General features: G+C 36.0%; 2 protein-coding genes across 5 annotated transcripts; both read right to left on the reverse strand.

The window, feature by feature from the left end:
* Positions 1-2,629: 2,629 nt before the first annotated feature.
* On the reverse strand, positions 2,630-4,993 carry LOC133866937 (uncharacterized). Its single transcript, XM_062303603.1, has 4 exons — positions 4,791-4,993; positions 4,078-4,241; positions 3,928-3,991; positions 2,630-3,461 (listed from the first exon to the last, which is right to left on the reverse strand). The coding sequence occupies exons 2-4, from the start codon at positions 4,224-4,226 to the stop codon at positions 3,150-3,152; spliced, it is 525 nt and encodes a 174-aa protein (XP_062159587.1). The 5' UTR covers positions 4,227-4,241; positions 4,791-4,993; the 3' UTR covers positions 2,630-3,149.
* Positions 4,994-10,643: 5,650 nt separating this feature from the next.
* On the reverse strand, positions 10,644-15,640 carry LOC133867494 (large ribosomal subunit protein uL15c). 4 transcript variants are annotated; one of them, XM_062304292.1, is made up of 5 exons: positions 15,502-15,640; positions 15,062-15,413; positions 13,882-14,033; positions 11,699-11,936; positions 10,644-10,781 (listed from the first exon to the last, which is right to left on the reverse strand). In XM_062304292.1, exons 1-4 carry the CDS (start codon positions 15,550-15,552, stop codon positions 11,706-11,708), a joined length of 786 nt encoding a protein of 261 aa, XP_062160276.1. In that variant the 5' UTR covers positions 15,553-15,640; the 3' UTR covers positions 10,644-10,781; positions 11,699-11,705. The 4 variants fall into 4 exon arrangements, with proteins under 4 accessions (XP_062160276.1, XP_062160277.1, XP_062160275.1 ...); XM_062304293.1 differs by lacking the exon at positions 10,644-10,781 and adding an exon at positions 11,223-11,388; XM_062304291.1 differs by lacking the exon at positions 10,644-10,781 and adding an exon at positions 11,223-11,464.
* Positions 15,641-20,357: the final 4,717 nt, after the last annotated feature.

Below are 20,357 nucleotides of genomic sequence, written 5' to 3' on the forward strand. Positions count from 1 at the left end.
TCCGACAACTGACTATTGCTGAATTTCGTCAATCAGATATCAAACATGCGTGCAAGGACTAAACGTTTAATTTCGGAAAACGATTTACGTTTTTAAAAATCGTAAATCGTTTTCCAAAAATTAAAGAAATTTTTACGGTCAAACCAAAAATGATTTTCGTTGACCATTATTTTCGCCCCTACCAAACACCGTAAAATGTCAAAATTATTTTTCTAAAATTATTTTACGCCGAAACAAACGGAGCATTAATTGAACGGCAAATCTGGGGAGGAATTTATTTGAAATTGAGATGACATAGTGTAGCACATGTCTTGAAGACGGATTCCAATTCAGCCATACAATACGGCAATGTTGAGTTAGACCATATAGACTATAGAGTAGCATCGATAGTTTGTTTAAGATTTTTAAAATAGGGATCTTATTGATGTGATTCAGGATCAGATGATTACGATGAACTCATGTATAATTTATATAGAGTGCAACAAAATATTAATTAGGAAACAATTCAAAATCTAAAATTCAAACCTAAAACGTTCCTATCTAATCACATCCTAAAGAATCAAATGTCTCTAGTGAATAAGATATGATACATGCCTCTGTATCTCGCCTTACTGATTCTATTAGTAAGAGCTTTAATTTCGGTAACACCTTTTTATTATTATTATTATTATTATTATTTTAATTTTTAATTTTTATTTACTCATTCTAGTGAAAACATGAACTTTCCACCTCACCCATCTACTACTTATTTACAAGAGATGAATATAATCAGATAGACAGAACTAAGGGCAGAGGTTTTAAAAATGTTCCTTTTATATATATATACATATGAGTAATGCTGCACATCATCCTCTTGTTCTCTTTTTGTTCTCCCAAATTTGATATGGCTCTTAAAATCACCATTGAATTTATGATAGATCATTATTGAATTTTGATCTAATGATGATTTTAAGAGCCACATCAATTTTGGGAGGATAAAATGTAGACAAAAAGATGATGTGTAGCATTACTCATATACATATATATATAGAGGACAATCCTAATTCAACTTACTAGTTTCTAAACCTAATTCGCTAGTTTCATGTCAAGTTCGCATTAAAAATTGGCAGCCTTAAATGTTCTAACACAAGCAATTTAATTAAACGAGCAAAAGTCTTCCCCCTTAAATTTCTAATTTGGAATAGGTTTTAAATCGAGTTTTCTAATAATGTAGAAAATTGTCAGCCGGCTGCCCTAAGTCACAATGTAATGAGCAGCCTCATATTCATAGCACCGGTCCTCATCCTTTGACACCAATCACCCTTGAATTTTTTTTTTTTTTTTTTTTTTTTTTTTTTTTTTTTTTTTTTTTTTTTTTTTTTTAAGTACATCAGTAACCGATTACAAGGAAAAATAAATAACACAAATACAACAGGATATGGACAACCCAAATATTAAACTAAGAACGTAAGTACGCGGGGACAATGCTTCCGAAGATGCGGGCCTTTTGACTCGAGGCACGGATGCCACAAAGTCGGGGTCACCATTAAAGGTGATTTCACAAGTGTATTGAGTCACAAGGACCCAAACACTAAATCAGGGGTAAACAGGGGGAGAGGGGTACAACAAGTAAGCCCAAAAAAACAGTAATACAAAAACAATAAAATAAACAGTAGCAGTCCAAAGGAAGGCGGGGTGGGAGCCGTCCATGACGGCGCGTGGGGAACACACGCCGCCGAGGAGAGGCCTCTCATCAGCCGGATTCGCCAGCGTGGCCCAGAAACACCGGACACGGTCAAGGGGGGAAGTGGGGAGCGCAAACGTGGCATACACGCGCGGAGGAGAGCAAAGAGCTCGCTGGAGCGTGTGTGCCACGCGCGGGGGAGCAGAAGCCGGCTGAGGAAAAAACGACTATCGGTGGAAACCGGAGACGCCGGGGAACTCGGTGGTGAGGCGCGTGTCTTGTAATTGTTTGCGGAGGAGTGTAGATCTAAATCTGAAAAATTGAAACAAAACCCCTTGCCAAAAATTACAAAAAACTCGATGGAAGGCGGAGGAAAATAGCCTGAACAGACGTTGTAGAGACACAAAAACCAGTAAAAAGCATGTAAGATAGGTGGGTAGATGGAGCTTATGCCTTAACTCCAAAGGCTTGAAAAACTGAAAAGACAGTAGAAGGTTGAAGAGATAGATGATGGAAAGTGAGAAGTAAGGGTGGTCGGATGTTGGGGTGGAAGAAGAAGAGAGGAAAACGGAGATGGGTGGTGGGGAGGGAAGCACAGCTTACACAGGAAAAAAATCAGGGAGAACAGGATGGAGGAGAGAGAACGGAGAGTTTTTAACTACAATCACCCTTGATTTGATTGGCCTGCTTTCAACCACCTTGCGGACCAAGTTGTAGTCACACAAACACACGCCAGGAGACTCAGAAAACATCATTATCATTTTAACGAATATAGGCCCAAAAGACAATAAATGGAGAAAAACGGGTGAGAGAATGATTACTTTTGAGCATGCCATAGAAAGGTGCATGTGAATATTGGTAGAACTCCAAACTCAATTAAAACTGACTAATTCATACACTTTGAAAAAAGGGCACCCCCCCCCCCCCCCCCTCTTGTTGGCGTGATAAATAGGCAACAATAACACGTCACAAAAAATCACTTTCTGAGATTCGAATTCGAAAGTAAACAGTAAAACGCGGAAACAGCCAAACGACAAGAAAGCAGAATAACAAAAAGTCACCAAATTCTACTAATAGGAACTTCACTTTGTACAGGTTTTCCCTCACAAGAAAGCCGCTCAATGAAACTTCAATTTCAAAGACCCCCCACCAAAAAAAAAAAAAGGCAAAATGAAAATGGAAAATCCGACTCTTTTACTTACAAGAAAAGAGGGTGGTCACGGATTGTTTGCCCAACCCAAACCAACCCTCCAACACCGAAGAACCCCTCTTCCATTATTTGGTTAACATTTCATCTACTTACAAAGACACTTGCACTAAAATTTACACAAGACCCTTTTAAACATATTTACACCAACGCAAAAGGATTTACCTCTTCCCTCTATGAGAATTTGAAAATTCATCTCATGCAATTAACTTTTGTGTAACTTTTGTTTTACTGCTTCATTACTATGTACTCACTCTTCTTGTTGGTTTAACTTGGGTTCTAAGCAAGCGCAGGGATGCTGCAACTTCGCCTATCCCTGTCAAGGCAATCGAACCCCTCGATCCTCACCGATGGTTTGTTCCCAAAACTGGCCCGAACACAGCTTCCTTTCCTCGCGGATGAGGACGGAGATGATGATGAGCCAGATTGTAGCGGAATTGGGGACAACGGCGACTGTGGGATGAGCTTCTCATCCCCGAATCGAGCGTCTTGAATTAATGGGTTAGCTACTCTGCTCGGCGGTGACCCGCAAAAAAATGGGGGCGACGAGGCTACCTGTGGCGGAGCTTGTTCCACGCCACAACCACCACCCTGTAACAAAACTCACATTAATTAAGAAAAGAAAGAAACAAAGACAGAAATCACTCTTAAACTACGTGTATGTCAAATTGTTTCTAGATAAAAACAGAATGGCACCGACCTTGTATCACAAAATATTCCACAAATATGCTGGTGTTTTCTGTTGAAATGTCGCTATTGATTATGGTACTTGGTACCCAGTTGAATTTGTTTACATTTTGATAAACAATTAGTCTGCTAAACTACAAAATAATCCTCCACTTTTCAATTTGGTCATAGTCCTACTACTTTCAGATTATGTTCATTTGAGGTGGGAAAAAAATTGAAAAGTTCCAAAAACATGATACCGTTTTAAACATTTAAAGGAACTCGAACCCAAACTTAATTTATTATAGATCAAGCACGTCAGGCCTAGAATAAATATATGATAAAAAAAATAAAACATAAACTTTTTTTTTTCGGAAAAAGAAAAGCATACCTTTGTGAGGATGATATCCAAAAGATCAATCCCAGCTTTTGAATCACATAGCTCCGCCTGGTGGCTGCAAAATCAAATAAACGCTTAGTAAAATAAAAATTGACAAAAAAAAAATAAAAATCGAGAGCAGGTGTGTTAGGAGAAAATTACCTGAGGTGCCATCTAAGGGATCTGATAGGGTGCTCGTTTACGGTGGCATTCAAGAGACCGAGACGGCGAGGTTTGGGACAAATCACGTGTTCTCTTCGCATCTCTTCACGGCCTGCGAAGGCGTTCTGTTGGATCGCACAGTGGTTCATCTTTTGCTTCAATTTCTGGCGCAATTTGTTGTAAATTGATTAGAACCAGAGAGAGAGAGAGAGAGAGAGAGAGAGAGAGAGAGAGAGAGAGAGAGAGAGAGAGAGAGAGAGAGATTGCAAAGTTTGAACAGGTTTTTTGCAGATCTAGGAACGTGGATAACATTTATGGACGGCTATAGATCAAGATCTGGTCAAATATATATATATGAATAAATAAATCAAATAAAAACAGATTAAGCTAACGCAATCGCCAGCCACATAGCTGACACCGTCTACGCGGAAAACAAAAGAAAAACTAGCAAGGCTTACGATCACGAAGACCTCCTTGTGTTTGAAATTTCATCAAACGCATAAAAAAAAAAAATTAAAAAAAAAAAAGTAAAAGGAAAATTAGAGATTTCTGATTCTACACGAATGGATCTAATAAAACTTATGAAACCTATTTCGGTAGATCTGGAAAGCTAAAACCATTTCCAGAAAGAGCTCAAAAGGATTTAGACGCAACAGTAGCAAAATTCAACAAACCAAAGCTCCACATAGAGAGAGAGAGAGAGAGAGAGATACCTTAAGCTCAGCTGTACAGCGCTCCTCCGAAGGATGATTCTTGCCGAAAAGTATAAATCACTATTCACACACAAAAAAATAATAATAATTAAGGTCGAGAATTAGGCAAGGGTTGGGCCGGAGATACAGAGAGAGACGAAAGAACCCAAAGAAGGATTAGCTAGGAAGAGGTTCCGCATGACTTTATATTCAACACAGCCACACACAATAACCCCCCCCAAAAAAAAAAAAAAAACGAAAAAGAAAAAGCGGTTTGGGAAATGGGTAACACCGTAACAGCACAGCTAGGCAGAGAAGCTCGCCTTGCACTCTTATTGTCTGATTGGGCTTGAGCTATTTATTTGGCTAGATTTCTAGAATTTCGAACTATAATTCCTTCAATTTTTTTATATTTTTTATTAGAATCGAGCACATTTACATAAATAATCAATTTAAGCACATATCTATAAAATTAAAAAAATAAAAGAATAAAAAAAAATCAATTTAAGCACATCACTCTACAGAAAGTTCCTCCAATTCTAACTAGGTTGAAACTTGAAAGTCTTTTTTTTTTTTTTTAAATGAAAATAAATTATCATATATTTAATTAAATAAACAATATATCATATTAACGTAAAGGTAAGTATCAAGTATTTGTTTCTTAAAATATATATATCAAGTCAATGATTTATTCCTTTATGACAAATATCATGTAAGTCTAACAAGTAATAATTTAAACATCAACTAACAAATTTGCAAAAAATACTCATATACTAATTTTTTTATTATTTAATTTTAAAAAATAATTAAAAATAAAAAAAATGATATAATCAAGGTGAAGTAACACATATGCACACGTAGAGTTATTTTTTTTGAGTCTGACATTATATTATGCTTATGTATCATAATTTTTGTTAAAAATTTTAACAGTAAATATACTAGAAAATCAATTTAATAACATAGCATATCTTAAAAATTTATTTAATTAGAGTAATTTGATTAAAAAAAAATTAAACTTAAGAATCTTTACAATATATTTTCCTATAATAAAATAGGTTAAGAATCAAGGAGATATAATAAAAGAATCTCGATATGAATAATGTGAGAAAAGTTTTTTTTATTGGTCTCACGCGGGCGGTGCCCCCCGCGAGAAATCTCATCGGTACTCACACCCTTACCAACCTGAAGGGAAAGATAAATTTATTACTAATTTTTTATTGAAAATATCTTAAAGATCAACGGATCTGCCCAGCTGAAGTCGTTTGCGTCAAAGGCCGGGCGACACGTGTCGCTAAGTTTTCAGCTCCAATCTCGCAACCGTGTGAAAGGTTTGGGGTCGTGGTCGCCATTGCTATTTATGGCGCACGCATTTGTTATTTTTCATTTTTTATTTTCAAAATCTTTGTACCCACAGGGCCAGATGAGAACATGAGACGGTAACGGAATTGGGCTTATTAAATTTAAATGTTGTTTAGAAAAATAAAAAAAGAAAAGAAATTAGCATTTTTCTTGTCACCCATCAGTCATCACCATTCATAGAGGAGAATTTTTCCAAGAGAATTGTCATGAAGCAAACAATTTGTAATCATCGTAATATTTTTAAATTTTGATTTTATTTATTAATTGTGAATGACACTCAAAATTATGTCAAAATTATTGATGTCCATTTGTTCATGTAATAGGAGCTTTTTTATTTTTTGTAAAAATGAAAAGGACTAATAAAAGTGTAGATTGTACGGATTTAATTGCACACCGTACATCTTCTTTCATATAAATATTTGTTTTATAAATGGAGATAGTAACCCACAATTTTTCTTTGTTGCATAAAGCCACCCATCCAATAAAATCAAGGGGTATAATCTTTTGTTATTTCAAGACACAATTTTTGACCATCTTGTCTATGTGGCAAAGTGATCTCCCAACTAATTTTAGGGTTCTTTTTTTAAATAATAATAATAAAATAAAGTAAAAATTACCAAGTGAATAAAAGTGATTAAGAGTTGTGTCTTGAGATGACAATGCATCATATCTCTAAAATCAAATGTAATGTCTTTCATTTTCTTCCTTTTTTATTGGAAAGATGCCATCATCAAATCACTTAAACTCAAAAATTAATGAGTTGTTACGTGCTCACCGTAGCACAGCAGCTCACCAAATGTCTTTTGTATAAAAACTAAAAAAAAAAAAAAAAAAGAAAGAAAAGAAAAGAAAAGGGGGCTCTTAATAAACATGCACATGACTTTGGAATGCAAGTACTTTGAAAAATAAATAATATTTAAATAAAACAAAAAAAAAATTGATAACTAAATTAGAGAGTGAGATACATGAGTTTTAGAAAAAGTTGATACCTAAAATAATTGAAAGAAAAAACAATTTTTTTTAGATAAAATTGAAAAAAAAAAAAAAAAAAAAAAATTGCTGAGTTGGATGTGAATTCTCTTAATTATAATTTTTTATTTTTTGTTTAGTTATTATAAGGCCATAAAAAGAAAGATTTAAATCACCACAACTAAACTTATTCCATCAATCCAATATTTATTAGCTATGATATCTTATGGTAGTACAAAGATGAAACCAAGGGCTAACTAACTCTTTGGTATTCTGAATAGACCTTTATTATAGAATACCTATTTCTATATAATAGTTATTATTTTGTTTATTTCTATGAAATATTTCAATGGAAATAGTTATTTCTTGAGGAAATGAAGGGACTTTTCAAAAAGATCCATTTTTTTTTTTCTTTCTCAAACCCATATATATATATATGTATATATATAAAAGAAGGGATCGGAAATCTCCAATCTCCTATTACCAGAATGAGTAACTAGGCATTAAATTCAGCATGATATGACGTGTATGGACTTGATCGTGTACGAAAGGGCCACATCGAATAGGGTTGATGTTCAACCCACTCAATTACCTAATTCCAGAGAGATTGCTGCTAAACGACCGCAATCTCGCTGAACACATGAGCTAGAGACTCGAGGCCCAGCCGATATGCCAATGCTGAGGGGTCCCAATAACATGATCATTTACCCCGCATTATATTCTATCGGACAATTGGCCAAAACAAAATCATGTACCCATGTTATTATATTGGGCAATCGGTCAGAGTAAGGCCAAGTATCTCAAACTTTGTCTCAATAGGCAGCTGCTAGTCATATACCCCGAGTCCCATATTCAACTGGGCAGACGACCAGAGCAATGCCATGCGCCCCATCGTGCCATCGAGCAATCGGTTGCTCAACACGGACCGAAGGCGGTTACCTATCTCTCACCGCGTCAAAAGCAACGGGCAACCCAACTTAGGCGTCCGAGGTGGCGTAAGGAAGACAAAGTATCACGATTGGGTCGAAAAGATTCCGTGTAATGCTTCAACTTGAAAAATATCACGAGGCTGGGTAGTGACTAGCGACAAGCTGGGTCTATTCATGAAAAAAGTTATTTCATTCTTGAGTCTATTCTTAGTACTTAATTTAAAAACATAAAGGATGGAGTTTACCCACTTCTCACAAAAAGAAAAAAGAAAAAAAAAGAAAAAGAAAAAAAAAAAGACAAAATGTTGATAAATGATAAGTCGTGGGATGGCGAAGATGAGTAGGATACTTCTTCGTTTCTGCGATATAATTGTGAATTCATTTATTTTAATTAATTTGATCATTTACTATAAATATTGAATTCCCTATTCAAGATGCTTAGTTGTGGGTGGCATGCATTTATTTCTTTTATTTTCACGTGGAAAACAAGGAAACGCTTTTTAGCTGTCAAGGTTCCTACTGCGAAAGACATTGGCCATATCTTCCGTCCACGAATGTATTATATATATGTACCTTTTATCTGATTCTCTCGTCTATGTACCTGTCAATTGGATCCTGTTTCATGCGGTAGTTTAAAATTATAGTATGGGTGAAAAATGGTATTGCTTTTCACTTAAAAAAATTTGCAAAATTTTTAATAAATTTAAAAATTATAAAAATAATAATAATTAAAAACAAAAAATATTAAAATCAAAAAAAGCTTAAGGGGTGGCCGGTCACCCCAAAAGACCAAAAAACAAAACAAAAAAAAAGTTAGGAGTTTGGAGGGTAGCCGGACCACCCCCAAGGGCCTAGGGGTGGTTTTAACCACCCTATACGACCGATCTGGGGGTGACTCAAGGCCTTTGGAGGTGATTCGGCCACCCCCAAAACCCTTTTTTTTTTTTTTTTTTTTTTTTTTGGTTTCTAGGCCTTTTAGGGGTGGCCGAGCCACCCCTAAAACCCAAACCTTTTTTTATTTTTGTTTTTGGTTTCTAGGCACCCCCAAGGCCTTTGGGGGTGGTTCGACCACCCCAAACCCCCAACTTTTTTTATTTTTATTTTTATTTTTCTTCTTTTTTGGTCTTTTGGGGGTGGCCGGACCACCCCCAAAGTCGACTGGGGTGGTTTGTCCACCCCAGATCGGCCAAGGGGGTGGTCCGGCCACCCCCTTGGGCAATGCTGACCACTCCTTAAGTTTTTTTTGTTTTTTTTGTTTTTTTTAATATTTTTGGTTTTTAATTATTATTATTTTTATAATTTATAAATTTATTAAAAATTTTGCAAATTTTTTTAAGTGGAAAATAGTACAGTTTTGTGAAAAAACGGTACCGTTTTCCACTACAGCACCATACAGTAGTTTTAAACTACCACATGGAAGCCGGATCCCTGTCAATTACCTACCACTTTGGTTACCCTCCATTCATCATTCATGGGTCTTGATACGTACACATGGCCTAAACGGCTTGAGTTTAATAGATAGATATTTTTCACTAATTTAACTGTTTGTATCGTTAGCAATTTATATAATAAATATGTAAGAGATTTTATGAAACTCATATGTCCAGACAGGTATCCAGTAACCTGTCCTGATAAGTAGGTCTCTATCTGTCTGGACAGGAGCAGCCTGTCTTATTGTTTGGACAAATGAACTTCATAAGAACTTTTTACCTTTATTATCCGAATTACTGCAAATTGTTAGGGATCTGAATCCGAGTCTCCTCGGCCACTTCATTGCATTTTTCGTAAATGAAGTTTTGGTACATCAAAAAGCCAAAACTGAGAAAAATTTCTTGGAAGTTTACGGTCTATTTGATTCTTAAACTTTAATTTTCGTTAATGATGTTGATTCTTAAAGCTATTATTATTCTTGTTCTTCCTCCTTGGCATCTCTTCTCAGTTTCTCTCCTTAACCCAAACCCACCAAAATCTCCCATAAACAAAACTCCAAAAAACTCTGCTCAAAATAGTAAAATACAATCAAAAGGGACCCAAATAGCCCAAAATCTGAAACACCACAAAACATACTGCACTCAAACAACAAACTTGAAGTTAAAATGCTTCCTCTGTGAAGCCAAAGAATAGCTTCGGCCAAGGGAGAAAGGTTGGCTAATGTGCAAAAGGGCAGGTAATAAAGTCCATTTGAATATAGTCAATGAAACACAGTCCGCACAAAGAGTCCGTAGGAGGATGACCAAAAGAAAGATTCAAATATTAGATGGTTGATGTTGTTGATGTCGTGGCCTATCAATTTGCCCTAATTTTCCTCGATAAGACGTTAGGCCTTGCAATCATGTGAAAAGCCGAATCTATGGTTGGTGTGACAATCATGTTGCCACATGCCTTTGTCTAAGCAGAAAATGCTAACCACACCCTTCGTGATTCCCTCAATTTTGGTTGGTGTGACCATCTTTATGCCTACGCCTTTTTGGAGGAATAATCTAAACTCGTTAGGCTAACTGGGAAAGAAGTCCACCCCCCATGCCCCCCTTCTTTTTATCATCATCATCATCATCATATACACAACCGAATTCAGGCATGACACATAAGCCATCATTGACCTTTTATCAAATCATTCCCGAAAGTTCAAAACAGATCAAATCAATAATTAAGGATTAATCCATTATCAAAACACTCCCTAAATTCCACTTCCGTTAACTTTTCTGACGAAATCCCACGTCATATCCAATAATTTTGCCAACACAGGGTGTGTACACTGCACAACCAACTTCACTATGATAAAATGCATGCTAAGGGAGATGACACGTCAATAAAAAAAGCCATGTCAATGATTTTATGGTATTTTTTTTGCGTCATTTGCAATATATTTTGAATAATGTGCCAACATATTTATCACTTACATCATCTATACCGTTAAATACAATGACATGAAATCTTGGCGATGAAATATCCCCTCTCCATTTCATTTAAAATGAACAGAATCTTTATTCTGCAAAGGACTTGTGTCCACGGTGTGATAGAATCAATAACAGGGTGGAATGAGCAATTATTATGCGACAACGATCTAAATTGCACAATTGGATTGTATCCTATACGAGATTCCTGATTTGGGATACCAACAATTTGGATCTTACCAAATTAAGGTGCAAGGATTCTGTTCCCTATTATAATTTATGCACTAATAGCTACAAGAAGAAAACAAAGGATAAAATATTATTGAATGCTTCTTTTTGTTCCATAAAATATTCAACGTCTACTTTATGATTGTTGCAAAATAGCAATTAGAACCCTTGCACCTTATTACAAAGAATGTGTGCTTAATCTCACGTCATGAGTTTTGCCTCAAATACTTACTCCTCTTCCTGTAAGAAGGTGGAGTCACAAGCCATTAAAAACAAATGGTGCTCTCACAACTTACCATTACATGTTTCAGGCCATCTAAACAAGCAAGAAATACCAAAATTAGCGCACTTCCACCATTCACAAGAAATTGACAATAAGACCCCTACACGAAAATACTGTCTAAGAACTTGAGGATAAAAACTCAAAAAGGGAAAAAAAAAAAAGAAGAAAAAAAAAGGGGGAGGGTGGGGATTCGAACACCCTGTAAGATGTTGCCATGTCATATTTTACACTGTTCTTGAAGGAACAATTTTGAATGCAGTCACTCACCGGTGGTTCAAGCAGAAGCTGGTTCAGATGATGCTGCAGCAGCAGCAGCAGCTCTTTTCTTGGCAAAGTATTCATCGGCACGTGCAATATTCTTTGCAACTGATGGCTTTACCCACTTCTTTCGGCCAGGAAGTACAGTGAGGGAACAGCCAGCAGCCTCAAGTTTCTCCTTTGCTGATGCTGAAAAGGCACGAGCCTTTATGTTCAGCTTCACTTTTAGTTCCCCATCACCTAGAACCTGAAACCAAAAGAAAAAAAAAAGTAGAATACACATATAAATCCTCAAATATTACTATAGCGATTCTGATATCAGAATAAGCATGATTTCTAGTTTCTTTGTTACAATAGATAACACAATAAGGATTATGTTGTTGTCTTTCAGCAGGGGGCAGTGATTCTTGAAATTGTATAACTGAAATAATCAACACTTTTTAGGCCAAACTGGCAAGAGGCATGAAAGAGACTGAATGTATTTGGTGAATGAACCTTGCATAGAGAGTTGGTTATATGCAAGTTAAGAAGCCAACATTATGGAATTCTTTTAGAAATGTAACTACTGAAATGATGTTATAGTCCTTTCTAATTAAACTTAATCATAGTTTTATTATTGTTATTATAATTTCTAGCTGATGAGGGGGTCAAAGCTCTTTGAGTACCCAATCTCCAGCACATCTACTTCCCATTCACACCTTCCAGGTAATTACCAAAATAAAACCCTTGAGGATGGCCACCAAAGGGGATGTGGTAGGATTGGATTTGGATTTTTGGGTCAAAGCTTCATAAGGCATCCTAAACCGAAGTCAAGGAGCCACTTAGACAAACCCCTTGAGGTTACATTATCAAAGCTTCAAATCCTAACTCTTCATATACCTAAGCAAGGAGCTTAAGGGTATTCATGTGACATGGTGTGACCATATGATTAAAATTTGAAGGTTGATTCAAAAGTCCCAATCTGCTAAATATTTTGCATTGGAAACTACCTCTGTATATCACCTAATCAGGGAGCTTAAGTGTGTAACAGTCAAAAACTGCAAATTGAAGTGCCAATCTGCATCCATCCTCACACCAGTTTGACAAATCACAATAAAAGCCCACGTAACGATCAGGACCGGATAAAGAGATTCTCATACGCTTGATTTGGGCAGAATACTTGTTTTGAGCAGGAAAAAGAATCCAGTCATATCAGCTAAAAAAAAGGTCAAATTTTAAACCAAAATGGGTAAATCTAGAGTCAGAAAAAAAGTTATTTTCATTTCAAATTTTAATCTCAAGGGTAGCAGAAGCATAATCATCAAATGCTGAAAAAGGCGTTTAAAATTAGATAGTCCATCGATAAGGAAAATTCTACCAAAAAGTGAGTTTCCTTTTTTGGGGTCAAAGGCCAATTTCATGAGGGAACCAGACTATCACCTGGAAAGGCAAAATGTAGGATACAAAGAACAGATGAATTATGGAACTTGAGCTTGTCTAGAGAGAAAGGGAATGGTACCCGGTATAGGAGGCCCCAAATCTAGGACATAATCCTTACTCTCGTGGATGTTAGTAAATTCCTTTTCATATTAATAAATGAAGAAATAGTGCTTTCAAGTGTCCGGTATTATTGATTGCTCAGTGGCATCAATTAATGGACTAAACCTCATCTCCGGATCTTAATGCAACACGTTGTAAATTATTGTCCAACAACCCATGAAGATCAAGTTTTGTAAGGTCAATGCATTTGAAACTGTGTGCTGACCCAAAAGCACGTTCTCATCAATTAACCTAGATCTCGAAAGAGAAATTCCACTTAGTGGACGGCAACTTTGACACGCGCCAATACAGGAGATGCTTGACTCCCCCTTGTCTGAATCAGCAAAGCATGGTCCCAGCCAATTGGGTGTACTTTATGAATTGCAGCATGATCTATGAATGCGTAATATTGTTTTAACAAATAGCTCAACCTATGTCAGTGCTTCATCAAAGTCAGCCTGGCTGATGGTGAGACAGGGGCCTGTTGTGAACCATGGTTAATAGTGGTCATTGCCTAGGAAAATCTACTCCTTTGTTTATGTTTTTCAAAATTATACAACCATGGAGCAACCCCCATAATTTCTACAAAGTTTAGGAAGGCGCTCTGAAGAAAAGAGGGTAGAAGTTTATTTCTATATGGAAAGTGCAATAGAAAATACAAGTATCATTTGTACCTTTAGAGGGAGTCTCCTTTCTCTTCCCGATGGGTTAATCAAACCCTTCTTCTTCAATGTCTCAAGAGACACCTCTTCACCTGCTTGAAATCCAGCAGCTTCTATGTCCTTCAAGTTAACCGGGACATATTTAGGTAAACCAGCATGCATACCTTGTCAAAACAGATAAAAAAGAAATACGTCAATGAAATGTACATATTTCTGCACACTGACACACACAAACACACAGCTGTGCTTCGTGTTAAAAATAAAAAAAAGTTACTGACAATGTGTCATATCACGATTACTGCATTGCTTTAGATTCTTCGGGTGGGCTTACTAAAGAAGTCAAGGTGCATGTCCAGTGGGGAAGCTAATCAAGAGAAAATCTACATAACAGGGTGGAATCACAAACATTGTTTAATAATGATTGGTAATACTGCTATGAACATCACTAATTTCAAATCCAAGCTTTAAGGTTCAAACAGTCATAGAGGGGGTACTTGTGAACTGACATTTGGAAAAACATGGGAGACTATTTTGCCACTTCCTATCAACATAACTGGATTAGAGCTCAACCTATACCCACCCATCTTTGAGGCTCCTTACAATGTGAAGGACAGAAAGACAGCGCATGATTCTTCCTACTTAGCAATCCCCATTTTTTCTTACCCCAACTATCATGGCTGCCTTGCTCTCTTTGAAAGACAAAGTTCAACCCTAAAACATTTGTAGTTGATGAGAATTGCCCACCAAAGCAGGACGACGACACACAATATATAATCTAGACACTTCTGGTACACTCCTAACAAAGCTAATTGGTTCTTAAAAGAAATATGGGAAGAAAAGGACCGCAAGAAAAGGCTTCTTCCCTTATTCTCTTTCTCTCCAAGAACCAAAGTAAAGTCCACCATTCATAAAGAAGTGGTCTACAGTTACGAATCAGTCCGTATGATCAAGAAGCCAAATTTCCAACAACTTCCCAGCCACACCAACGAGCATTGAGTTTGCTGTAACCCGGAAGTCCCATATTACGATACCCAACAAAGCATTTTCTCAAACACTTACTATACAATATAAATCTACCAAATTCACCAACACAAAGCAACCAAATTTAAAATTCTAACAAGAACCCAACATAGCCCTCCAATCAAACACACAAACCCAATCATTAAAACCCAAAAGTAACAGCTATTTTTACCTCCCGCAATCCCTTTCAACTTGGGTATTCTCCGATAAAGCGGCATTTGGCCGCCCTCAAACCCCCTCCTCACCCCGGGCCCGGACCTCGACTTCTGGCCCCTCATACCGAACCCGCAGCTGTTCCCTTGTCCCGCAGCTATGCCCCTCCCTTTTCTCTTCGCCTTCTTCCTCGACCCCGGCTGCGGACCCAGATTGTCCAGCCGGAACCGGACGCCGGACGGTTCAGCCCCAACGACAGGTGACATGGCAGCATTGAGCACGATTAAGGGCCTTCTTTCGCTGCCCCTTCCGAGGTGGAGCTTGAGTGGTTGAAACTGACATGGGCTTGGCTTCAAATTCGTCACATTTCCCTGCAATACAAGAAAAAGATGATGATTATGGTAACCATTAAGCAATGACAAAGAGCTTGGAAGAGAGAGAGAGAGAGAGAGAGAGGACCTTGAATGGGGAGGGAGGGAGTGTTGTTGAGAGGGAGAGAAGAGTTGCCATGGACGATTGGTGTGGGTTGTGCCTGCGTTGCCCAGTGTCCAACGGATAGCGGTAGATGATATGGATCCTCTACGGTCGTTTTCGCCTGTGTTCATGGTACTAACGAATCAAGTCGAGCCATGTCGACAATTAAAAATAGAATGTGAAATTACATTTACACCCTTAACTAAGGCTGACTTATTTTTTACACAAGTCTCAAAGCCGACATAAAATTAGTAGATTAAAATTTAGTATAATAAAATTTGGGTTAAATCGAGTCAAATCGATTAGACAAAATTAATAAATGAGTCAATCTCCAATTAACCTACTCAACCTACAATTAACCCTCATAACCCTTGTAAATTTAAATTATATTTCAACTCTATCTACTTCTCATTCTATTAATTAATATTGATGCTTAGCGAGGAGACTTTATCAATTATCATGTTATTTGTTAGAATGTAATATTATCTTATTTATTGCTATGTTTTTGACTACTTTTTGTTTATGTGAATTAGCTTTGTTAGACTGTAATATTATGACTAGATATTATGCTGAAAAGTTATGTTATTTTTATTATTTATGATTCTAAATAATTAAATATCGATCGAAACAGCTTGAAAAAGGTCGTGCTCGGATTAACTCACTATAATTTGTTTATTAAGCGGACTATGCGGGTCAAGTCATGGTTGATGGATTTGATTTATTTAATTAAATGAGTTGGATAAGAGTTGACCTATATAATTATATATTTATACCTCTATCTACCATCATTTTTTCAGTTTCCTTCTAATGCTTCAATTTTTGGAAGTCGTTCTCAATTTACCATTAAAATTTGAGATTGCAATATCCCTATTTCGTGACCTAAAATATGATCACAAATCGTTTTCGTAAGTTAAAAAATTCAGGAAAAGGTAAGCAATTTTTTTAACGTATGGACTGTATTTTTGTTAACTTTGATTGCAGAAGGAAGACATTATAACTCCAACAATACATTCGAGGGACATTGTAAATATTAAAACATTACAAAAAGAATGCAGCTAGCGAGAGGGAGTAAACAAAAATAAAAGAACGTTGGCGTTTTGTTCACGTACGTCACAACTTTGTGTGTATGTACAATAATCGAGCGAAACTCAATGGAAAATCTGACAATTAATGGACTTATTTTTCTTCGAGCAAAACTCAAAATTTTAATTGTCAAAGTTATAAAACCAGGTCTTTATCTATCAAATAATCAAAAACTAGTGAATTTTGGGAACAATCTCTCGATCTCTTAAATCTAATTAGGAAAAAAAAAAAAAAAAAAATCTCTTAAATTTAAATTGGAAGCCTCAAGGTTTATTGGGCCTACATTCAATGAAGAGTCTAGGAGGTCCAAAATCCTCCAATTTACTAGACATCGATCATCTTACCATTGGAGTGAGAGGACCTTGGAAGCATGGGGGGTTGTAAAAAGAGAGAAGAAAAATTGATTGAAAATGGATAATAAGCATGGCTTGAAACAGAAGCTGGGTGGCTACCCAGATCCAAAGCATAAAGACATTTGTGTAAGGCAGCTTTGAGCGTTTGACGAAAGAGAGTTGCAGCCCATTTAGATTTGCTATGTGGCATGTATGAGTAATGTTATAAACTACATTTTTATTTTATATTTATCTTAAAATGCTAATACAGTAGTTTTAACAAACCTTTAGTCAATTATATATATATTCAAGAGTTTGTTATAATTGTCACGTTAGCATTTTGAAATAAAAGTGTATTGTACAGTATTTTATGTGCACATATATAAAGGATTAATGCTAAAAACTACGCTTTTATCCCACTATTATCACACACCGTTAAGTGCTAATATAGCTATGTCAATAAGCTTTTTTTTTTTTTAAAAAAAAAAAAAAAAACAAAGAAAAGAAAAAAAAAAGGAAAAAAAGAATAATTGAAATTGCAACGTTAGCCGTGTGAGATAGTGACCGGATAAAAGTAAGGTTTCTAATATTAATCAAAGTAATTAGACAAATTTTCAAGAGTAATTGTAAAAGCCACATTTTTATCCACCACTAGCCCTCTTTGCATGCTAATTTGACGGTACCAATCGGCCTTACCTAAGTAAGGACTAGAGTTAATTAATTACTTTTTGAATCAACCTAATCCCACGCAAGGAATTAATTAGCTCTATTCCTAACCTAAAATTCAATCCCACAATAATCTAATTAAGGTGGATGTTTTACTAGGTGTGATGGATCAAACAATTTCCACCCTTACAATTAAACTAATACGGTTTTTTTTTTTTTTTTTTTAAGCATGCTTTGTAATTTATAATTAATATGAAGTTTTACAACCTTTTGTTGTTCTTTTCTAGGCATGAAGTTTTACTACTTGAAATGTGGTAAGGACAACCTAAGTATCATGCTAAACAGAAGTAGAGTGGTCCATGAATCAGCTGATTATAATGGCATGGCTGATGATTCTATGACGGTTCTGTCTTTGGTAAGTAGAGTTGCTCGTGGTCCAGCTCTTTATTGGAAAAGTAAAAAAAAAAGAAAAAAAAGAAAAAAAGAGTTCAAACTACAAGAAGTCCGAAGTACTAAAGGTTGGCCCATTAATTATTGAGACTGTTGATTAGCCGATCGAGCCACGTTGAGAGCTGGGGGGCAATGGCCCTCCCCAAAAGTCCTCAACCTTTTGTTTTTTTGAACGTATATCTTTTGGAAATTGGATGATCCTAAGGAATTGCTTCAATCACGTACAGTATTATCTATCTAAAATGGTCCCTCAATCCAAGTGGAATTAGTTATTTGTTTAATATATATATAAAGAAACCCCGGCCCAGGCTAATTTAATTATAATTTAAACATGCATTAATTCAAGTCCTTAATTTTGAAGTCTAACTGAAAGTTTATACTTCTTTAAGTCACTCAATGCTCAACATTTATCTATTAATTAACAAAGAACTAAAATCCATAAATGAATGGATACATAAAGTATTACAATATATATATATATATATATAGAGTTTGTAATTTTTTTACCCCTGAGCTGGAATGAGTTTTAATGTATTTGATGCATTTCTTAATTATAAGCCTCTAAAAAAAGTTAATGATAATTTTTCTTCGTCAAAAAATTGGAAGTATTGAAACAACCGTATCTTTAATTTTCTTGAAAGAACATCATTCTTGAAACTTCGATTAACACTCGTGCGACGTCGTTCACTTGAGCAAGCTTGTGACAATTATAAAAAAAATGTTATTTTTGTAATTTACTTACGTACGGGGTTGGAAACCTAAACTTATTTAAGCATAATTAGGGTGGCTTGGTTGACCAGCTTTATTTAGTTGATGTTATTGCTCAGTTTTATTAATAAAAAACACTATTGAGAGAGTTTTCCCCTAGCTAATTCATATAGATCTTAGACTTTTCTAGGATTTTTATAGAAGTTGTGAGTTATTATGTCTGCAGATTTTGCTTCTCACTACGTAGATACATCAATTGGTATTGGAGCATATATAAATTGGTATTGGAGCATATATATATATAACTACTTTCCTATCATGGCTGCATGCACGCAGAGGATCATGTTGGGGAAGACATGCAACAATTGGTGATGTGTATTAACACAATGAGACAACATGTGATGATCGAGCTATCAATAACCGAACGGTTTAGGTGAAAACAGAGAATGGGAATGAAATCTGTAACTTGTATTGAATAATTATCAAGTATATCTTTTATACAACTTGCAGAAACTTGAAGACTAAGCTACGTTGTAATAAACCACACTGATTAACATCTAACTAACTATAGTTAATACAACATCTAATTAACTACAGCTAATACAACATGTGATGAAAAACAATAGAGCATGTGCTCTCTAGGTGACAGCCTGGATATCACATTGTTGATCTGTGTGCTTCTTGCTACGACATTCTGCAGTGGACATGTTGCATGTAACTGGTTGTGTGAGATGTTGATACTCCCCCTCAAGATGAAAAATATCTAAGATATTCATCTTGGACAATAGATTATGAAACAAAGCACAACCGAGAGGTTTAGTGAAGATGTCTGCCAATTGTAAGTGAGATTTAACATGAAGAGTTCGAATAAGACCAAGTTGAATCTTTTCCTGAACAAAATGGCAGTCAAGCTCAATTTGCTTGGTTCTCTCGTGAAAAACCGGGTTAGCAGCAATATGTAAAGCCGCTGTACTGTCACAGAAAAGGAGAGCAGATTGTGGATGTGAAATGTGAAAATCCTTGAGAAGGGAGAACACACTACAAGAAATTTGTCCTATAGCAACGACATTTTTAGCAACGACCTAAAAGTCGTTGCTAAATATCACTTATCAGCAACGACTTTTCAAAGTTGTTGCTGATAAGCGATTTGTAGCAACGACTTCTATGTTGTTGCTGAAAATCGTTGCTAATGTAAAAAAAATATTATATCAGCAACGATAAACATGTCGTCGCTAATAAGTCGTCACAAATACCTTTGTGGTAATTTTCTCCTCGCGCGAGTTGCGTGGCGGGAAAGTATCAACAACGATAATATACCATTTGCAACGACAGTAATTGTTGCTAATAGTAATTAAAATCAGCAACGACAATTATCGTCGTTGATATGTAGATCACCAGCGACGATATAAATGTCGTTGCTGATTAGTCACTCATTAGCAACGACATTTTAGAGTAGTTGCTAATGTGTGACTAATCAGCAACGACTACAATGTCGTTGCTATTGCTTTGCAGATTATTAAAATTAATAAAAATAAAAGTACATCAGCGACAACTAATTATCGTGGCTGATACCCTATTATTAGCAACGACTACCAAAGTCGT

This window comes from Alnus glutinosa, chromosome 4 (genome assembly GCF_958979055.1).
Source record: "Alnus glutinosa chromosome 4, dhAlnGlut1.1, whole genome shotgun sequence".
In the NCBI taxonomy this organism is placed as follows: domain Eukaryota; kingdom Viridiplantae; phylum Streptophyta; class Magnoliopsida; order Fagales; family Betulaceae; genus Alnus; species Alnus glutinosa.

Coding starts and splice junctions, on each gene's coding strand:
- LOC133866937 (XM_062303603.1), bottom strand. CDS start 4,226: ATGAACCACTGTGCGATCCAACAGAACGCCTTCGCAGGCCGTGAAGAG. Junction 3,992..4,077: donor TCCCTTAGATGGCACCTCAG/GTAATTTTCTCC, acceptor TTGATTTTGCAG/CCACCAGGCGGAGCTATGTG. Junction 3,462..3,927: donor TGGATATCATCCTCACAAAG/GTATGCTTTTCT, acceptor GTTTTGTTACAG/GGTGGTGGTTGTGGCGTGGA.
- LOC133867494 (XM_062304292.1), bottom strand. CDS start 15,552: ATGGCAACTCTTCTCTCCCTCTCAACAACACTCCCTCCCTCCCCATTC. Junction 15,414..15,501: donor TCCCTCCCTCCCCATTCAAG/GTCCTCTCTCTC, acceptor CTTGTATTGCAG/GGAAATGTGACGAATTTGAA. Junction 11,937..13,881: donor AAAGGAGACTCCCTCTAAAG/GTACAAATGATA, acceptor TTTTGGTTTCAG/GTTCTAGGTGATGGGGAACT.